This window comes from Nyctereutes procyonoides, unplaced genomic scaffold, assembly GCF_905146905.1.
Source record: "Nyctereutes procyonoides isolate TBG_1078 unplaced genomic scaffold, NYPRO_anot_genome, whole genome shotgun sequence".
Classification (NCBI taxonomy): domain Eukaryota; kingdom Metazoa; phylum Chordata; class Mammalia; order Carnivora; family Canidae; genus Nyctereutes; species Nyctereutes procyonoides.
In genome coordinates, this window is record NW_026575131.1 from 56,545,505 (window position 1) to 56,565,885 (window position 20,381).

At 60.3% G+C, this 20,381-nt stretch overlaps 1 protein-coding gene across 4 annotated transcripts; it reads right to left on the reverse strand.

Annotated features, from left to right (window-relative positions):
* Window positions 1–1,185: 1,185 nt before the first annotated feature.
* Window positions 1,186–20,301, reverse strand: THOP1 (thimet oligopeptidase 1). Of its 4 annotated transcripts, none has more exons than XM_055343510.1 (13): window positions 20,142–20,301; window positions 17,722–17,934; window positions 15,114–15,262; window positions 13,695–13,802; window positions 10,638–10,740; window positions 7,956–8,116; window positions 7,114–7,249; window positions 6,295–6,661; window positions 5,763–5,964; window positions 3,585–3,771; window positions 3,300–3,428; window positions 2,219–2,355; window positions 1,186–1,708 (listed from the first exon to the last, which is right to left on the reverse strand). In XM_055343510.1, the coding sequence occupies exons 1-13, from the start codon at window positions 20,155–20,157 to the stop codon at window positions 1,553–1,555; spliced, it is 2,064 nt and encodes a 687-aa protein (XP_055199485.1). In that variant the 5' UTR covers window positions 20,158–20,301; the 3' UTR covers window positions 1,186–1,552. The 4 variants fall into 4 exon arrangements, with proteins under 4 accessions (XP_055199485.1, XP_055199484.1, XP_055199486.1 ...); XM_055343509.1 differs by having other exon boundaries at window positions 1,186–1,711; XM_055343511.1 differs by having other exon boundaries at window positions 1,186–1,711; window positions 17,722–19,160; window positions 20,142–20,300.
* Between the last annotated feature and the right edge of the window lie 80 nt (window positions 20,302–20,381).

Genomic DNA, 20,381 nt, shown 5'->3' on the forward strand with positions numbered 1-20,381 from the left:
ACCTGGGGGCTCTGCACAGGGAAAGAGGGGGAGCCCTAGCCCCCCAACACCGCTACTGCTAGACAGAGGCCCTGATAGAAGCCCAGATGTGGTCCCTGGTGGCTCTTTGCTCCTCCTCGGGCCCCAGGTGGTGTAGGTGTAAGCCAACAGCTGGAGTGGGCTCAACCTCCCCCTTCTTAGCGGTGGCCTCACACGCCGGGGGCACACCAGCTCTGGGCCCTCGTCCCCCACCCCCTCAGGCACAGAGGTGGGAGCAGGGACCCGAGCCAGGTCTGCCTAAGGGCAGCCACCGCTGACCAGCCCAGGGCTGCGGAGAATGGGCGGGGGGCAGGGCAGACCTCCCCCCACGACGTGCCAGCCCGACAGGTGCAGCCATCTGCCTCAGGGAGCTGCCTGGTGCCTCACTCTGTGGGCTGCTCCCCTTTGTGGGATGTGGGGAGGGCTGGTGAGGACAATTACAGGGCAAGTGACCAGGGAAGAGAACACAAGGGATGGCCCAGACCAAACAAAGGGGGGGGGGGGGAGAGACACCTACCCGTCCTGCTCAAGAACCTCTTTCAAATTTCCACTGTGCCCAGACAGTATCACCTAAGGCCTTTTGAAGAATCACCAGAAGATGCAGGGCGGCCGCCTGTCTCCAAGGCCCAGACTTCGCTGCGTTGCTACCAGCCAGAGGGAGCTGAGCGGAGAGGGCCACATGTGCCTTAGGCCTCAAGGTCACAGGGACCAGAAAGGTCACAGCCTGGCTTCCAGCAGCTGCGCCCATTAATCAGAAGCCGTCAAATCACAAACCCCTAAGTTGGGCCAAGGGGCCGGGACAGGAGCTGTGCCCAGCGGGCGGGGGTGCAGGAGGGCGGTCTCGGCCTCTCAGCTTCCTGGAAGAGCTGAGCCTGGTCTGACATCGGCCAGGGCTGCACAGGGAGGGGGGAGGTTGGCAGGAAACAGATACCTCCTGGGGGGCGGGACGGCACCCCATCCCTGCACACAGTCCGGCAGCTCGGCTGGCTCCCGGAGACCCAAACCTGTCACAATCCAGAATGCTCCAGCACACGGAGCAGTGCGTCCCCACCTGAGGGCAGATCGTCAAGCAAGTCTAGGGCCTAACGAGCTCACCAGCACGTCATCCACGTGTGACTACCCACAGTCTGAAGGGACAGGAGTCAGACCAGGCCAACAGTCTTTCTCTTTCCCTTTTTTTTTTTTTTTTTTTAATGGCTGCATTTCAAAGATCCACCATCTTTTCACTCAGAAAACTTCCCAGGAAGGGGATGGATTAGTGCAACAAATTGGCGGGCGTGACTGAACACAGAGTTCTCCAGGCATCTCGAGGACAAGGCCCCATCAGCCCAGGCTGGCCACCGACGGGGGCCTGTAGAGACCAGACACGAGGAACAGACAGGGAGGACGAGCAGCCCGTCTCCTCACCCTGCCCCCACCCGCCCACCCTGAGCGGCAGGCCACCCCGTTTCCCGACTGGGAGCTAAGGCAACAGGGCAGCAGGAGCTGGGGTGGGGCTGAGCCCGTGGCCCGGGGCCAGCAGAGCCCTGGTGCGTCAGCAGGCCGGTGGCTCGCTGCTGTCCACCTGCAGCCCCTTGCTCAGGAGGAAGGCATCCTGCTTGGGGTCTCGGCCCAGGAAGAGCTTCAGCATGACGCTGGCATCCTGGGAGCCGCCGGGTCTCAGGATGCAGCGTCTGTAGTCCATGCCGACCTGCTGGGAACAGGGTGGGGGGGGTGAGGTCTTCACGCTCCCCCTGGACCGGTCCTCCCACATCCCCTCTCTCAGCCACAAGTGGGCTCGTGCATGTCTGCGTGGGCATCAGAGAGAACGTGCGTGCTCTTCACACACACAGCTGTCTCCACAAGCGTGTGCACGTTACTGCACACAAGCACATGTGTGCAGGGACCCCACCCATCAGAAACGCAAGGCCCTTCACCTCACAGAGGCTAAGCCCAGGCCGAGCCCATGACACGAGTGGGTCAAGCTCCCGCTGTGACAGGACACAGGTCTGGAAAGCTGGCTGAGCACCCGGCCCCAGGAGGGTCCAGGGTGGCAAACTCTCAGGTCTGAGGGAGGGCCCACCTCCAGCACCTGGCAAGTACCAGCCGGTGCCTCAGCTGCCCTCCCGGGTCCTGGGCTGCAGGGACCAGAGAGAGGAAAGGTCCCCTACTCCCCCACAGGCAGGTACCGCCCCCCACCAAGTGGCTGGCCTCCCCTCACCTTGCCGTTCAGGATGCCCTCCTGCTTGAAGCGTGTGTGGAACATGTCCATGGAGTACACCTCACTCCACAGGTAGCCGTAGTACTGGGCGTCGTAGCCACCGGCCAGGTGGCCAAAGGTCGCAGGCATGTTGGTCCCTGGGACAGATGTGGTACGGCTCTCGCTGTGGCCCGAGTCCACCCCCTCCCCGCCCCCTCGGTGTCCCTTGCCAGGAGAAGGGGGCCTCAAATCAGCCCATCGGAGATGACCCACACACCCAGGAGAGGAACTGGCCTGATACTTCTAGAAAGCAGGAGCGGAACAACTTGGCCAAGAGAAATACAGCTCTGCCCACTATCTGCTGACGCTTAAGAGTTCATGCAAGACGATATAACAAGGCACACCCCTACAGCAGAGGGCACGCACTGGTTAAAAAGCTTTTTAAAGGAATTTTTAAAGTGTCTGTGGAAGAAGCCAATGCCACACTACCTACATTAAAATCCTAAGTATTTTCACATGTGTTAATCCGAGCACTTGTGATAACACACAAAAATAGACACTAAAATTTTATCCAGAGGGACGCCTAGGTGGCTCAGCGGTTGAGCATCTGCCTTCAGGCCAGGGCGTGACCCCAGGGTCCTGAGATCGAGTCCCACTTCGGGCCCCCCATATGGAGCCTGCTTCTCCCTCTGCTTGTGGCTCTCTCGCTCTCTCAGGAATTAAAAAAAAAAAAAAAAAAAAGGAATAAATAAAATCTTCGAACAAACAAAATCCACCTTATTTCCTACTCCAGGGTATGAAATCCCTGGTCTCTGCTGCACCTTCCAGGCTTGTTCAAAGCAGGCGGCGGGGGGGGGGGGGGGGGGGACACACAGCCGGTGCCATACGAGTGACGCAGGAAAGCATGGAGCTGCCCACACTCGCCAGCCGCACAGCTGGAGCCAGCAGGCCCAGAAGCACAAAGCAGCCAGGGGGCCAGAGGCTGTCTGCTCCCTCCTGGGCCTCCCCTGCAAACTGGCCTGACGGCCTTCACTAGATCCTTCTGACTCAGGGAAGGGCTGAGCCCCTGACCCCCAGGTGGGCCCACCTCGCGAGCAGCTACCTGGCGTGGCAGGGACCCCCAGGATCTCCTGGCAGAGGCGGGCATACTCCTCGGCCGGGTCGGCAGCCGTCTGCGTGTGCAGGGCCTGATCCACCTTGGCCAGTACGATCTGGCGCAGGTTGAAGAGACCTGGTGGGTGAAAGGAAACCGGGAGGCTGGCTCTGCACTCCTGCACCAGCGGTAAACAAAGCCATGAAGGCGTGTGCCTGGCCTACTGCGTGCGGCAGGGGTGCACCCCCCACCCCCCAGAGGCCCCCGGGCAGGAGGGCGGCTCCCAGCGGGCACCTGTGTTGGCCTGCCGGGACTTGATGAGCTTCTCGAGCAGCTCCTGGGGGATGGCGCTGCCCGTCCTGTAGTGCTGGGACATCCTGAGCAGCGGCTCCTTCTCCCACACCCAGTTCTCCAGCATCTGGGAAGGTGCTTCCACGAAGTCCCGCTCCACGTGCGTCCCGCTAAACATGGCAAACTCCGCCTGCGGGGTGGGGGGGGCAGAGCTGTAGGAAGGTCTGGGCCCGGCCTGGCCAGCTCCGACCCGCTGGTCTCGCCCGGGCACGCGGTGCGCAGTGCTCTCCTGAGCAGCACGCACCGGGGAGAGGACAGCAGGCCGCGTGACACCACAAAGCCTGGGGACGGGGGGCAGCTGAGGCTCCTGGGGGGCTGCCGATATCCACGCCCAGGACATAGGGAGGTGGGAGCAGGCCGGCCCCAGCTGGCCACCTACGTTCCCTTCCACCCGCAAACCCAAAGCTCTCAAAAATTCCTACACCCTGCAAGGGGCTGGCCTGGAAACCACGGGATCTGGGCGGTCATGTCGGAGCCACCCTGTGTTTTCTCACTCTTGTGTCAGAAATTTCCCTGAAAAAAACTGCCCCCGTCCGAGGCGTGCTAGGACCTGGCTCTGACAGCCACTCAGCCAAATGAGCCGCGCGAGCACGGCCACGTCCCCTCAAGGCCCTGAGCGAGGCAGGGACCTGGGAGAGGACACACACTGGGCCTCACTACTCACGGACCCTATCCTGTGACTCCGTCTACCTGCTAAACTTTATGACCCCAAGCCAAGACCCGAGGCACTTCATGGTCACTGGGTGCTCTGCCGCTGGGCTTCAGCTGGCTGTAAACCAGGGTCCTTCTCAGGATCTATTAAGAGTCCGGTTCGGTGTTTTTTGTTTTTTGTTTTTTTTTGCATTTTTGAGTTTTTATAGGCAATTGGCCTCTTTAAGAGTCGTGTCTTTCAACAGAAACGCACAACACAAGGCTGTGTACACTGCTCGTCACGACCAGAGGCTTGCAGGGACCTCGCCCTGTGTTCCCACAGGAGCCCGGCTTCAGTATCTACGGACTCAGGGCTTGTGGCTTTACAGGACAGAACTGCCTCGAATAGTGAGAACGTTTATCTGGCAAGACCTGAAGGAAATGACAGAGCTGTGAGAGTCACGGGCAAAAGAATGTTCCAGATATGGGACATACCCTGCGAGCATACAGCGCAGAGGCAGGAGGCAGCGAGGGGAGCTGCGTGAACAGGACGAGGCGGCCAGGGCACACGGGGCCCCAGTGCCGGAGACTCTGCCCTGCCCCGAGGAGCCGTGGTGGCTGAGGGCCGACCCTCACCCCACAGACACATCACACACACTGGACAGACCAACACGAAGAGCTGAGAGTAACACTTCTAGGAACGGAAAATTAGGAGAAAACAAGCTCTTCAGCAAGACACAAACTGCAAACTGTGAAAGACAAAAGGCAGTACACGGAACACAAAAGTCAGAACCTTCTGCTCAAAACACACTTCTCGGTGCCCCCACACACGGGCATGTCCCTTGGCTGTAAAGAGGGCCGAGGCGCCCACACGCCGCCCCGGGGACGGACTCCGTGCCCACGACACTCAGGGAGGGCACCAGACACAGCAGGCCCCACAGGGTGTGAGTCCACGTGTGTGACACGTGCAGGACGGGCTTGTCCACAGACGGGGAGGGGGCTCGGGGGGACGGGAGCTGAGCGTGGGGGACGACAACTAAGAAACATGAAGGCTCTTTCTGGGTGATAGAATGTTCTGGAACATCTGTACAGCAGTGACGGCCACATACCTTGGTAAACTAAGGGTCACTTAACTATTCAACTTAAAATGAAATCACTGAGGGGGGCCCTGAGCCAATGACCAGCGTCCTTCTAAGAGATGAGAACACAAACGTGCAGAGGGACGACCACGCGAGGACACGAGAGGACTCTGGCTGCGCGCCGAGGGGGTGGCCTCAGAGGGAACCAGCACCGCCAACACACGGACCACGCCGTGCCCAGCCCCAGCACCGCAGGGACACACTTCTAGCCAGTAAGCCGGCTGTCTGCCGGGCTCAGTGACGGCAACTGGCCAAGGAGGCATCGCCGGGGCCGTGGTGACCCGGGGAGTGTTCACTGTGCAGACCCACCAAGCACCAGCACCGCCCCCATCCCCGCGGCCCCTGCCCCCACCTGAGAGCACAGCTGGTGCATCACGTGCCCAAACTCGTGGAAGTAGGTCTCCACCTCGTCGTGCTGCAGCAGGGAGGGGGCGTCCGGGGTAGGCTTGGTGAAGTTGGCCACCATGGCCGCGATGGCAATCTGGCGGCTCCCGTCCTGCCGCAGGCAGCCGGGCTGCAAGCCAAAGCAGGCCGCGTGCCCGTACTTCCCTTCCCTGGGGACGGGGGCAGGGTCAGGCCCAGCCAGGGATCTGCTCTACGCACCGACTGACCCGGGGCTACTGACCCCACAAGACCCCCTGGTTCCAGCACCCTGGCTCTCGCATCCCCTCACCCACCCGGCTGCCAGCCGCCGATGGACGGAGTGGCTCAAGCTTCCTTCTCAGGAGCAGGTGCCCGGAAGCAGGAGTCCCGCCCGCCCCCCACCCCTGCCCCTGCCCTGAACACTCCCAGCCCCCGGCCAGGCCCTGCACAGCGGCGGCCCCACGACCCCTGGCACAGACGAGAACGACGAGGCAGAGAAGGGTGGCCCGGCCGACACGCACCGCGGGTAGAGGTCCAGGTAGAACTTCCCGATGACCCTCCCCGACGCCGAGTCCCTCACGGAGTAGAGTTTCACGTCCTCGTGCCACACGGTGGCGCCCTCCTCCAGGTCGAAGGTCAGCCCCAGCAGCTCCTGGTAGATGCTGAGCAAGCCCTGGGTGACCACCTGCATGGGGAAGTACTCCTTGAGCAGGTTCTGGTCCACGCTGTAGCGGGTCTCCTCCACCTGGTTCATGTAGTAGCGCATGTCCCAGGCGTTGATGCGCCCGTCGAAGTCCAGGCCCCGCTTCTCGCACTCGGCCTTCTTCAGCTCCAGGATCACGGCGCGCTCCTGCTCCCCGAGGGGCTTCAGCTTCTGGGCCAGCTCATCTGCGGAGGTCAGAGGGAAAGAAAGGCAAGGCTACCTCCCTGCGGCGGCTGCCCTCAGGGCACCCCCAGGCCCAGCACCCCGCCTGGAACACCTGGGCTGCCGGTACCAGCTAGATAGGCCACGCCTCCCCCTGCAGCAGCCAGGTAGTAGGGGCGGGTGGCCCCTGGTGCCACAACCTAGAAAGGACGGCCAGGGTAGGGACGGTTGCCCAGAGCTCACGCCACGAGACAGAGCAGGGAGCACATGCAGGCTCACCCCAGAGCCCTACGCTTGGCCATCAGGTTGGAGGCCTGTGAAGCTGACCGGGGCTCAAGGGTGTTAGAGGAGTCCCACTCCAGGACGCACAGAGAATGGCTCTGAGACCTCATCACACTGTGGTCACGAACAACCCGACTCCCTTCTGGAACCCACGGCGGGAGGCTGGGGGAGGCTGGGGGAGGCAAGGGGTTACCTAGGAAAGTGGCCACCACCTGGCTGCTCTTAGCCATGTTCATCTCCAGGACGTAGTCGGCGTGTGTGCTAAACCCCAGCAGGCTGGACTTCTGGGCCCGGAGGGTCACCAGCTCTCTGAGGATCGCACAATTCTCCTGGAACCGACCAATGAATGAACAGCTCTGTGGGTGCTGGGCCCACCACCTCCCACTGGGTCCTGTGGAATGCAGGACCACCAGCTGTGCCTCGTTTCCCTCCCTCCTTCCCACGGCCTAGGTTTCCATGGCTGCCCTGTGGTCCTGACACAACACATGCAGCTCTATAAACCCCCAGGTCCCATTTGGACCAGAATGGCGTCATCGTGAGGGGTGTGAAGGCCGTGGGTGGAGAGCGGTGTGGGGCCGGGACTCTGCAGGACAGCCTCGGGGCACTGTGCACGGGGAGCTCACCCCCGTCTGCTGGAGGCACTGAACAGGAGAAGCGAGGCTGAGACCACACTGCGGCGTGGACACAAATACACGCGTCTGCGCGGGAATGGGTGTCTGTGCGTTGAAGACATGTCCCGGGCCGCAGTTAGAGGGCCCAGGCCAGCACACAAGACACAGAAAAGGGGAGGGCGCATCTGCAGACCCCAGCTCAAGCCCCAGCAACGCCACTGGAAAGAGAGAGGGGACGACTGAAGCTAAGGCGCAGAGCAGTGGACGCTCGCAGGCACAGGACTGGCGCTGTGGCCGGGGGCCAGAGCTGGACCCCGTGCGGAAGGCCGGGAGGGGCAGGCTGACTCGCCTGGGCGCTGAGCCTGGCCCAGCGGGCACCGGGCACCCAGGACAGGCCGCACCACTTGCGGCATCGCCTTCCCACCTGCTTGCACCGGCAGTTGAAGGCCTCCTCCACCTTCCTCCTGGTCTCGGGCACGTGGCACTTCTTCAGGAGAGGAAAATAATGTGGGTACTTGAGGGTGACTTTCAACTTGTCATCCCCAGCCTTCTCCAGCGAGTTCAAAAAGTCCTCCGGGAGCCCTCCTGTAGGAACAAAACGAGGGCTGCCACAGGCCCGTGCAGCTGGGGCGGGAGGCAGGCTTCCCTTCCACGTGGGAGGCTAGGACGGGGAGCCCGCAGGGAACAGGGCACCAGGCCCGGCGTCCCCACCCTGCCGAGCCCTCCGGGAAGACGGAGCCCCACTGCCCTTCCCAGCAGGGCTCCCAGGGAGGAAAAGCCCCACTCGGCTCCACCCTTGGCACAGGGGGCGTCCAGGGGCTGCGGTCTTTTCCTCGTCCCTTCTCCACTGCGGACAGATGCTGCCCGGCCGCCCTCACCATCGCCGCGGCCCACACTTCTGCAACAGCCTCTCACCCGGGTCCCCACCCGTGAACCATCCTCCTACGACAGAGACCTGGGTGCTGCACCTCAGAACGAACACATCCAGGGCCACCGCCTCACACCCCGGCTCTGACTCGGCCCACAGCTCCTTCCAAGGCCAGCTTGCCCGGGGCTCTCACCTCGGGACAGGTGAGAAGGGACGTGCCGCAGCAGGGTGGGCAAGGCCAGGCAGGGCACCATTTGCGAGGCCCCTGCTTTGGCACAGAGGTGCGTGTGCACATGTGCAGACAGACACCCACTTCCTAACTGGTGACGACCTGGGAACGACAGGCCCGCAGCAGCAGCGGCGCACACATCTCGGTTTCTAAGTGCCAGGCCAGGGTGAGGACAAATGAGCCCAGGACCCCAGACCCAGAGAAAATGCCCAAAGAACAACAGGGACACTTCACGCTGTAGAAGCCCTTGAGGTAGAATTAGGACAACCTGGGCATGACAACGGTGACCGCGGCAGACCGCCACCCACGAGGAACGGGGCCTCCGTCCACACCGACCTCTGCACACGGATCAACCACTAAGTGGGGCGAGGAGGTCCTGACTCGAGAGACCAGCACAGGAACACACAGGAAGGGGGTCAGGGCGCCTCTCGCGGGAGCGTCACTGGCAGCGCAAGGCGAGCTGCAGCCCCTGAGCCCCTCCCGAGGAGCCACTGCCGGGAGAGCGCCAACCCCTCCAGGCAGGCACGGGGCACCGAAGCAGGGCCACGGCGGGGCGCCAGGGACAGACACGCTCACCGACACCTCGCGAGTCAAAAGCCCTGTCCCTCCAGCGAGCAGAAAGTAAACAAGCGCCACACCCTTGCTCAGCAGGACCTGCAGGCAGGCTGGCCACACCGTCCTCGCCGCGGGCCCCTGACCCCTCCGCCCCCGACTCCCCTGCCCCCCGAGGCCGGGGGCTCTGCTTCACTCCACAGTGCTGGAGCGACCCGCTGCCCACACAGGAGGCCACACTGAGGTGGCAAGGCCCCTCGGGCTGGACAAATGGGCAGAGAAGTCGGCCTGCGAGGGGGTGGGCGAGCAGATTTGTCCCCCCGATCCAAGACCCAGGGTCCTGTGGCCAGAAAACACAGCGGGCGCCTGTCCTTAAACAGGGGGCCATGTGGGGGACCTGCCACCTGAGGCCCAGGCACGGAGAGGACTGAACCAGAACAGGGACGGCCTGCAAGGCCCTGTTCAGGAAGGCCGTGACCACGGGCACCTCTGCAAGCTAGCGGCCCTCTGGGGGCTCGGGCAGCAGGATGGGGACCCCCGGCAGCAGGGCCCAACATGCCCTCCCGTGAGGCCGCCACCGCAGGGTCACTGCCACAGCCCTCGGGCGCCTCACACGGGACGGGCAGGGCTCTCACAGGCAGCAGTGAGACCGCCGGCCTGGGCCTTTCCAAAGTGTCCGCGTCGGGAGAGATGAAAACACTTTTGTGAGTGGCTGAGGGGCAGTTCAACAGGAAGGAGCCAATGGACGCCTGGGGGCTCAGTGGTTGAGCACCTGCCCTTGGCTCAGGGTGTGACCCCGGGGTCCTGGGATCGAGTCCCACATCGGGCTCCCCGCGTGGAGCCTGCTTCTCCCTCAGCCTGTGTCTCTGCCTCTCTCTGTATGTCTCTCCTGAATAAATCTTAAAAAAAAAAAAAAAAAAACAGGAAAGGAGCCAAAAGAGATAGGAAAATGCAGCATGCTCCCTGACCAGACCCCGACGGAGGAGGAACACACGGAGGGTCAGCGGGTCGGCAGAGCAGGGCACACGGGCTGCATTCTCAACGCCCCGGCTGTTCCGTGCTGTCTCCCGGTGGGAGGGGTGTGTGGAAAGGACCTGCTTCTCCCTCTGCCTGTGTCTCTGCTTCTCTCTCTCTCATGAATAAATAAAGAAAATCTTAAAAAAAAAAAAAAAAAAGATTCAAACGAGAGCAGCTGGCGGGGGCCTGGAGCCCAAAGGGGAAATCCTGGCCAACTCAGCCACTAACCCGGTGTTCCCGGCATCACTCGAGGATCTGGAAATGTGAATTCCTGAGTGTTGAGTGTTCCAAGTGGAGACACCCCCTCGCCCCAGGGTGGTGGGACACAGATGTCCCTGCACTTTGGAAGCTGGCAGGAGGTGTCCGCGGCCTGGCAGGGTCCTGGGACGGCGCAGCAGCCCCCCATCCCGCGCCCCCCACCACACGCCCCCCATCAGTACCCAGCTCCTCTCGCGTGAGTGGCAGGAAGGTCGTGTCCTCGTTCAAGTTCTTGTTGAAGTCGATGCACAAAAGACTCAGCTTCTTCTTAATGCTCTTGATTTTCTGGAGGGAGGAGCACAGCTGTGAGTGGAGTGTGGCCACCGGGGCCGGGGGCTCCCTGCCTGTGGGGAGGAGGCACAGACCAGGCGGGAAGAGAGGTTGGAAAAGATAGACATCAAGTCCTGGCACTGGTCTGCACGGCGCCAACAGAACACAGACACTGGCTTCCGCAGAGCAGCTTTGGTGACCTCGGGCTCATGTCCCCATCTGTTATGGGTCCCTGGCCAAGAGCGCTCTGGACCCTGTCACCTTCTGGGTCCACAGCCTCGGCTTTTGGACATTTTGACAGAGCAGCAGCGCAAAGCCTCTTCGGAAACTTCGGGTGGGGGTGAGGCGCGGCCCCATCAGCCCCCACCGCCTCTCCCAGGGGCATGGAGCCAGCCCAGCCCTCGGGGGGACACCAGCTGCTGGCCAGCAGCGGCTGGAGGGCCTGGGCCAGGTGGGTGAGCCCCTGGCTCAGAAGCAGCCCCAGGCCGTTGCCTCGCAGGACACCATCTGGCCAGGTGGCGTCTCGGCACACCCCAGGGAGCGGGACCCAGTGCAGGGCCCCAGCTGGACGCCTCCGTGAGACTCCCTGCTGCACCCCGAGCTCCCCGGGTCCCTCCTGCTGAGGCGGCTCCCAAGTTACAGTGGGTACAGCCCCCAACGCCACATGCCGGACCTTCAACATGGTAGGGCTCTAAGGCCCATGGGGACAGCCGGCCGGCTTGCTCAGGGGAGCACGGGACTCTGGGCCTCGGGTCGGGGGCTCAAGCCCCATGGGAGGCATGGAGTCTGCTCTAAAAAAATGCAAACAGCCTTCCGTTGCTCTGGCCAAGCACTCAGCGAAGCTGAGGTGCCACGGTGGGTCTGGGCCCCACAGTCCTGGGAGTGAATCTGACTCAGGTCCCACTGACACTGGTTTGTTGTCTGGGTTTTGTTTTTAAGATTCTGGTTTTTACAAGGGGGTCCGGTGGCTCAGTTGGTTGAGTGACTCACTCTCGGTTTCTGCTCAGATCGTGATCTCAGGGTCCTGGGAGTCTGTCCCACATCAGGCTTCCTGCTCGGGGGGGGGGGGGGGGAGCCTTCCTCTCCCTCTCCCCATAATTGTGCTCTTTCTGTGTTAAACAAGTAAAATCTTTTTTTTTTTTTTATTCATGAAAGAGAGAGAGGCAGAGACACAGGCAGAGGGAGAAGCAGGCTCCCTGCGGAGAGCCCAACACGGGACACGATCCCGGGACCCCAGGATCAGGCCCTGGGCTGAAGGCAGCGCTAAACCTCTGAGTCACCCAGGCTGCCCAAGTAAATAAAATCCTAAAGGAAAAAAAGAAAGAGATTCTTATTTTTATGTAATCTCCTCACCCAACATGAGGATCAAACTCATGACCCCGGGATCAAGTCAGCCAAGCGCCCCTCACTGGCTTTGGTTTTAACGGCAAATATGCCTCATCTCTCGGAGCCCTGGTTTCTCTAGCCATGAGGCAGAGGCGCTGGCCTAAGCAGGACAGCGTCAGTTCCAAGTGATGAGAGAGCTGAGCTCTGGGTGTGGACCCAACGTCGCATTAACCGTGTCTTTCGCTTCCTGTGCCCTGGTGCTTTCCCAGCTGGGCGGTCTCGCGGACCCTGGAGGGCTGGCCTCTCCTAGGGGTGGCCAATTCCCAGCGACGGTAAACAGCTCACCCATAAGGGCAGCTCTTGTGTGCAAACCAGCCAGTCCAGAGCCCACAGCTCAGCCATCCCCTTTCTGTGGCTGCCTGGCACTCAGAGAAAATGGGGAGGGAATGGGGTGAACAAAGATCCTCAGTGATTAGCCACAGGACAGGGGCAGGCACGGCCCTGATCGCCTCTGATACAGGCCAGACCGAAGGAGATGCCATCTGTGAGGCTGGGACGTACGATAATCAACGCGTATTTGCTCTTCGTCCCTGTTCCTGGCACATGGCTCCTAAAACCTTTGGAATTTCTTCAGTGACAAGAAGACACTGCAGCAGCCCAAGAGACAAGTGTGTGGGGCCAGTCGTGTTACTCATCACCAGCCCCTATCCACTACACGTGAGAGCATGTTCCTGAGATGACTTCTGGGAAGCTCCTGAGGATAGGGGCCGGGGACCACCCACGGAGCAGCGCGGGGGGGCCCCTCCTGCCTACCCCGGGAGGGGAGAGGAGCTGGAGGTGGCAGGCTGAATCAATCACCAATGGTTTAACCAGTCATGTCTACACAATGGGGCCTCCGCAGGACTGCTGAAGGACGGCTTCAGGGAGCTTCCGGGGTGCCGCACACACTGGGAGGGCCGAGTCCCGTGCCTCTCCCCCAGACCTCTCCCTGCGTCTCTCCTCCACGTGGCTGTTCCAGGTTATGCCCCTTACGAGAACTCAGTCATAGTAAGTAAACTTTCCCTGAGTCCTGTGAGCTGCTCTAGCAAACGCCGTGAACCTGAGGAAGGGGTGGGAACCTCGGAACCACAGAGCTGGTCAGTCAGAAGTAGAGAGGACAACCTGGATGTGGTCGTTGACTGTGTCTCAAGGTGGGGCAGTCTCGAGGGGCCAAGTCCTGAAGCTGCAGGACCCGACATGTGTCAGACGGTGTCAGAATTGCGTCTGACTGTAGGACACCTGGCTGGTGTCACAGAGAACAAAACCACACACCTCTGGTATCAGAAGGAAGCTGTGGTGTTGATGTCAGAACAGGAGACCCACAGTGAGACAGATTTCCTTAGTGCCTTGGCATCAAAGTCCCGGCGAGGACCGACCAAGGTGTTCCCGCCAACAGTGCACTTGCTCTGTGGCTGAGGGAGCGCCAGGCTCTCAGGAAGGCCACGCCGCAGCATCAGGGAGGGCAGATGTGGGTGGAGGGAGAGCTGCTCCAGACAGACCTCCCATTCCAGAATCGAGGCAGCAGAGAGGTGGGCACCCAGCCAGAGGCTGGGCCCTCAGATGGCGCAGACAGGGGAGCCCCTCCGACCCCCGCCGGCACTCACCTGTTGAGTGTCCTCAGGTAGGTGTAGGCCGTTCCTTCTGCCCAGCTTGACCAGTCGCTCCAGGTACCGCAGGGCCTCCGGCCTCAACGAGTCCTTCTGAACTTTCTCCTAGGGTAAGACAATCCCAGCGCTGTCGATGATGAAACACAGGGGCACCGCCGGGTGCCAGTGAGGCAGCGGGAGGCCGGGGCACCCGCACAAACATCACTGCAGGGAACGGGGACGCTGCAGCCACGGTGGGGGGGCGCAGCAGAAGCCCTATCCGACCACACCCAACTCAGCGAGCGGGCTCCCAGGCAGCCGTCCCAGAGACACCAACGCTGACATGTGCACCAAACCCGTCCATGGCACCCGCTTCCTGGGAATAGCCCAAACTAAAACCAGCCTGCAGGGCCTCACACAGGGGAATGGCTCAATGGAAATGAGAATGGTGGGTGGCCTCAAGGTCATTATCCCTGTTGGGACAGTGACTGGTTTCACCAAACATCATACTGGGGGAAACTGGGCTAAGCACAGGCCACGCTGTCTGAATCATTTCTTAGAATGGCACGTACATCTACAGAGATCTCGAAGCTACAATTAAACACAAAACACTGCTTGTGCTCCCACAGGTCGCCCACCTGCACTGGCCCCAGTGCACGCCCGTGTGCGCTCCTCACCAAGGCGGTGCAGCAACAGGCGCTATGAGACAGACAGCGCGGACAAGCATCACCGTCGCCTCCACAGCTCCCTCCAACACCAGCAGCCAAGGCCCGAGAGGCAGGACACTAGCCCTCCCTGCGGACCCCCCAGCAAGGTCAGGAAAGGGAAACCATGTGCTGGATGCAGGCATGGCTTAAAAAATCTAGGGCTTTTATTTTATTTTTTTTTAATTTAAATTTCTATTTATTTATGATAGTCACACAGGGAGAGAGAGAGGCAGAGACACAGGCAGGGGGAGAAGCAGGCTCCATGCACCGGGAGCCCGACGTGGGATTCGATCCCGGGTCTCCAGGATCGCGCCCTGGGCCAAAGGCAGGCGCCAAACTGCTGCGCCACCCAGGGATCCCAAATCTAGGGCTTTTAGATTCTATGTTTGCATTTCTCTGCATTTGTCTGTCCTTCTTTCACGTTCCTTCACTGTGCTAAAACAGAACACAAAACTTACCACCTCAGCTGTTCTTAAATGCACGGTTCAGGGTTTAAGTGCATTTGCACTGTCACACAGCAATCCCCACCAACCACCCACAGGGCCCCTCAGCTCTCTACCTCCTAGGGTCCGAGAACACAACCATCAAGTCTAAGGAGGTTCTGACCCAGCAGTGCCCATCAGGACGTCAGTCTGTCCCTCCCAGAGTCTACCACCAGCATGCCTGGTGCTGTGCCCTGCCAGCCGTGCCCCCAGGCCAAGTGGACGTGGGCATCTCGCTGCATCCTCACCTGCAGCCAGACAATCCTCTGGTACACATCCTGCCTCATGCTCATCTCCACGTCAAACTCAGACAGCTTTTTGTCCGCCTCTGTGCTGGCCGTCCGAATGTCCTTGGATGGAGAAACGTGCTGGGGGAAGTCCAGGATATTCCTCTGAACTGAAGTGGGGAGAGAACAAGACAGGTGTGAACCTAGGCCCCGGGTATAAACTGGCAAGTACTGGCCTCACCCCCACCAGGCACGCAGCTCGTCTACATCTCAGCTGTTCAGTGAACACTTTCCACACTGGGCCCCGGGCCGGGAGCCGGAGGGAGGGGCATGGTCATCCACGTAGGATGGAAACAGACTCAACTGCCAACACTCCAAGGCAAGGACCGTGACAGAGAAACATGACAAGACCTAGAAAGGCTAAAATAACTCAAATCCAGAAAGAACCACAGCTGCTGATGGCAGCATCTTAAATTGATCTCTAACTTACAGAGCACAACCGCATTTGGTTAGACAGAGGAAGCATGGAAGGCTGTGAGAGCGTAAGCTTTAACAGTCACCGCCTGACCGGCAACCCACCAGTAGGTGCCCACCCTCGTGAAGTGAGAACAGGGAATCCCACATGTTCACAGCAGCTGGACCAGGAATAACCCAACAGTGGACATGACCCAAACGTCCACTGACAGTTGGACAAACACGACGCACCCACCACCCATGGGCACATCACTCGGCCGTGAACAGGAGGGAGGTGCCCACACGTGCTGCCTGGGGGACGGACTCTGAGCCGACACTCAAGGAAGGAACCAGACACTGGAGGCCCCACGGGATGTGAGTCCACATGTGTGACACGTCCAGGACGGGCTCATCCACAGATGGGAAGGGGGCTCATGGGGGCCAGAGAGAATTGGGGGTGACTGCAATGCAGGATGATTTCTCTTCGGGGTGATGGAATGTTCTGGATTAGACCATGATGATGGTTGGACACCTCTTAATATAAAAACCGCTGGAAGGTATGCTGTAAGTGAACAAATTCTATGCTACGTGAATCAGACCTCTACAGAGCATTTAAGTTTTAAAACGCATATATTCTGTGTTGGGAAGACCTACATTGCAATCGCAGCTTGGTCGCTTGCGTGGCCCCAGGGCAGACCTGCCGTGGGCTGCCCGAGAGAGGACAGCGAAAAAGACAGAAACAGCATCTGTCCGTCTGCGATTTACAGGCTCACAAGTGCCTGTGACTGCACCAAGTGTGACAACAAAATGGTGCGGAGTGTGGGATCAATACAAGCAGCTGGTGCGAGCAGAGGGGGCGTGGGAAGGGGCTCCCGAAGGGAGTAAATCTGTGATCACAGAAAAGCCCAAAATCCAGTAGGCAGGGCGTGTGAAGCCCCAAGATGGGAGAGTGCGCAAGTGCAAGCGGCCACTAGGCCGGCACACACAGACTCAGAGGAGGGGCAGAGAGGGGCAAACTGCACAAAAACCAACATCATGGACTCTGGCCTTCGTCCGGGTGGCAGTGGGACGACACTGAGGGGCTGCTGAGGGGAATGCCACAATTCAATTTTAGTTTCCTCTAATATTGCTGGGGTGGGTTGGGGGGCCTGGGGGCTTCAGTCGGTTAAGCATCTGCCTTTGGCCCAGGTCATGACCCCTGGCTCCTGGGATGGAGCCCCACATCGAGCTCCCTGCTCAGCAGGGAGTCTACTTCTCTCTCATCATGCACGCACAGACATGCGTATGCTTTCTCTCAAATAAATAAAATCTTTAAAAATAAAATTCCTTGGGCTATTGAGGAGAGACAGAAAAAAAGGCTGTAGGAGTGAAGCTGGTATCTGGCAGGGCTGCGCCCAACAGGCAGGAATCAGCCTCATGCAATTGCCAAGAGTCTATCTGGAAAGAGACTGGGGGGTGGGGGTTGAATGGGGCACCCAGAAACCCACGGCATCCAGGGATGCTCCAGGAGAATCCCCCAGCTGAGATTCTCCAAGGTTCCCAGAAAAGGACTTTTGCTGGAGATCCAGGGGCAAGGGTTTCCTCAGTTCGGAGCTTTCTGCTGCGAGACTCGTCTCAGTCTTTTGCCCCCACACTGGCAACCTCCACAGATGGGCCTTGAGGTAGCAGCTCTGGATCTATCGGAGCACCTCGCCTCTCAAAGGGAGCAAACGGATCCTAAGGAGAAGGACCCAGGTGGGTGGTGGTGATGAGGACACCTGATGGCATCAGGTTACCTAAAGCGCCGGGGCAGGGTGGGGTCGGGGGAGCAAAGGGGGCCAAGTTTAGTCGCTCAGAGAGAAAACACCTATCTCCTGGGACAGAGGAAGGAGCGGGAAGCGGCGGCTCCAGTTTCAAGGCTGGCACCTGAGCTGGCTCCTGGAGAGGAGTGCTGCTGTCCTGCTCGGATGCCGTAGCCCATGAGGACCAAGTACGCCAAGTAGTGCAGTACGGTACACACGGGAACCAGTGGCACCCCAGGCTACCTCTTGCTGAGCGGATGCCTCTACCTGCCATCAGCCCCTTTATCCGTCACCACCACCCCAGAGAGTAGATGGCCTCACCCACGGCCAGGGTCCAGGAGCTCCAAGGCCTGGGTTGCGTCTGCCTCCCCGGCTGGATCCTGACCTGGATTTACCTGTGTAGGACACCTCCACATCGGCCAGCGCCTTGAGGGTACTCTCATAGGACACGTCTTCAAACTTCTGGGAGCCCACCTGGTCATACACACGCTTAGTCTGCTCGATGAGCTCCACAGTGAGCTCCTCTATTTGCTGGGCGCTCAGGTCCCATCTCAGGTAGTTCACCACGGAGCACGGGGCCGCTGTGTCCAGGGCATCTCCTACACAGGCTGAACAGAGAAGACACAGCCCCACACTGAATGGGTCTGCTTCCAGGACAGAAGGGTTAGACTAACTAGGGGCTGAGGGGAATGGACAGGAGCACTGTTTCCCCATGAAGGTTGGCAAGGCCCAAAGGCTTTGTGGGGGAGCACAAGTTGATCAATCCTCTAAAGCAGCAGAAGATGCTGCACCCCGGGAGACACTGGGCGATCTCTGATATGCTTGTGCTCGTCGCAACTGGAGAACGATGCTATTGCATCGAGTGGGTGGTGGCGGGGCCCAGGACACCCCCCCTAAGGGACCCAAGCCCCAACGCTGGCAGTGCTGGGGTGGATATTTGGTATACACCTCCATCACACCGAGTTAACTTGTTTGATGACAGGGTGCTACCCCCAATGTCCCTTGACATAATGCGACGTTTGTACTGTATTACTTTCCTAAAATAGGGAAAATCCTTTATTCCTAAACCATCCCTAGCCCCAAGAGGTTTTGCATAAGAGACTGGTCTATAATAACAGCTGTTGCTTAAACTGCTGTGCGGTGTTCAGGGTGAAGACGTTTTACTTTCGTTCCCTCACTGATTCCCTCTGGGTCCTACGTGGCCCCCATCATACAGATGGAGGTCCTGAGATGTGCACGATTTGTCATGATCGTGCACATTTGACATGATCCCACGCCAGCAAGTGGCAGAGGTGGGATTTGAACCCATGCAGTCTGACTTCAGCTCCAACCTTGAACCAAGAATCATCTGTTCCCCCCTCCCCTGCTTTGTAAATATCTGGTTGTCCAACCTTCCTGCCCCTTTCCGAGGCTCCGCCCCGCACTCAGGTTTACAGTTCAACCCTTACTGGACTCTATACCAGGGATTAGCAAACAGTGACCTGTTTTTGTACACCCCTGGTGCCCAGTTGTGACAACCACAGGTGTCCCAGACACTGCCCAGTGTCCCCTGGCGTGGCGCCATCACCCCAGTTGAGGGTCACTGACAAACAGTAAGTGGGGAAAAAGAAAGGCTCTGGAGCCGGGCCAGGTGGGACGTTCTGGCCAAGTGACTGCTGCGAGCTTAAGGAAACGCCTTCTGCTTGCAGGGCACCGTGGACTTCAGAACCACAGAGAAAAGACGCGGGTCTGTGCCACGCTGGGTGGTAAACGAGCGCTCCAGAAGCTGGGACAAGGTAGGAGATACGTGTCAACAGCTACAATCGTCAGCAAAATCTCCTGGAGGACGCAGGACCTGAAAAAAAAAAAACCGGAGCAGACGCATTCCTTCTGTAGTATTTCAGCTTGCCACCTACGTGCTGGGTCTCCAGGCTAACGACGATCCCGCTGCAAACAAGGCAGACAACATTTCTGCCTTCCTGAGACCTCGAATAACCCAAATCACGATCATCATTAACGCAGTTATCCTCGCAGCCGGTTGGGGAGTGGGGCGGGAAGAGAAACCAGCAAGAGAAACAAACAAACAAACAAACAAAAAAACTCAGGAGGCAACCACACAGCAGCCTGGGCAATTTTCTAAATAGGCGACGCACATCCCATCACTTCCATAAGGAAAACGCTTTCGGGACACACCCTTCTGCCCTTAAAAATAAAAGCAACTCCCAGCCCTGTTCTGGCGGAGATGACTTGTTGCTACTCAACCGCGCTCCGCGTGCACGGGCGTGGCCGCCTTTGCCCTCGCGGTTCCCGCCACCCACGACGGTCCTCCTGCACGTCTTGGCAGCACAGCTGCTTGCCGCCCCGTTCCGGGTGGAAAGGCCACCTCCTCCAAGGAGCCCTCCAGGATTGCGCGCGCTCTCGCTCTCTCTCTCTCTCTCTCTCTCTCTCTCCCCCCCCCCCCCGACCCCCGGCGGCGCCGTCAGCCCCACCACCGACCACTCTGTAGAGCGGCTGGCCTGCTTCTCTGTTGAGCGAACGCCTGTCTCCGGCCCTGGAACTCCGCCGAGGGCTCTCGGTCGCCCCCGGGGCCCGCCCCGCGCTCAGCCCAAGCCGCGCGGAGCTGAATGAGTGAAGCGCCGGTAAAGCTGGTTTCCATTCATTCGGCCGCCGACGAGGCGGGTCCCGGGGGGCCGATCCGTTTCCCCCCCGACCCGGGTCCAGGCCCCCGAGGGTCACTGGGCTCGGCTCCTAGGCCCAAGCGGCGACCCCGGCGGGCGCGAGGCAGGCAGGGGCGCCCGGGTGCGGCGAGCGGGGCCGGGCCGCGGGGCAGCGGTACCTGCTGGGGGCTTCATGGTGGGCAGCTGTGCGCCGGCCGCCCCTCCGTCCTCCCGCTCCGCGTCGCGCCGCCTGAGCCGCCGCAGCCGGCCGCCTCCGTGCACTCCGGGTCCGCAGCAACCGGGACGGAGGCGCCCGCCGCCCGCGCGCCCGCGGAATGCTGGGAGGGCACGTGTGCCGAAGGCCCAGGCGCACGCGCGCCCCGGCTCCGCCCACACCCCGGAGGCGGAGCTTTGGCGGG

What these genes read in the sequence shown, in the direction of transcription:
- THOP1 (XM_055343509.1), bottom strand. An exon ending in ACTCACGCGAGAGGAGCTGG is followed by an intron (nt 8,117 to 10,637) that starts GTACTGATGGGG and finishes TTGTTCCTACAG; the next exon opens with GAGGGCTCCCGGAGGACTTT. An exon ending in GGGGGTCCCTGCCACGCCAG is followed by an intron (nt 2,356 to 3,299) that starts GTAGCTGCTCGC and finishes CATCTGTCCCAG; the next exon opens with GGACCAACATGCCTGCGACC.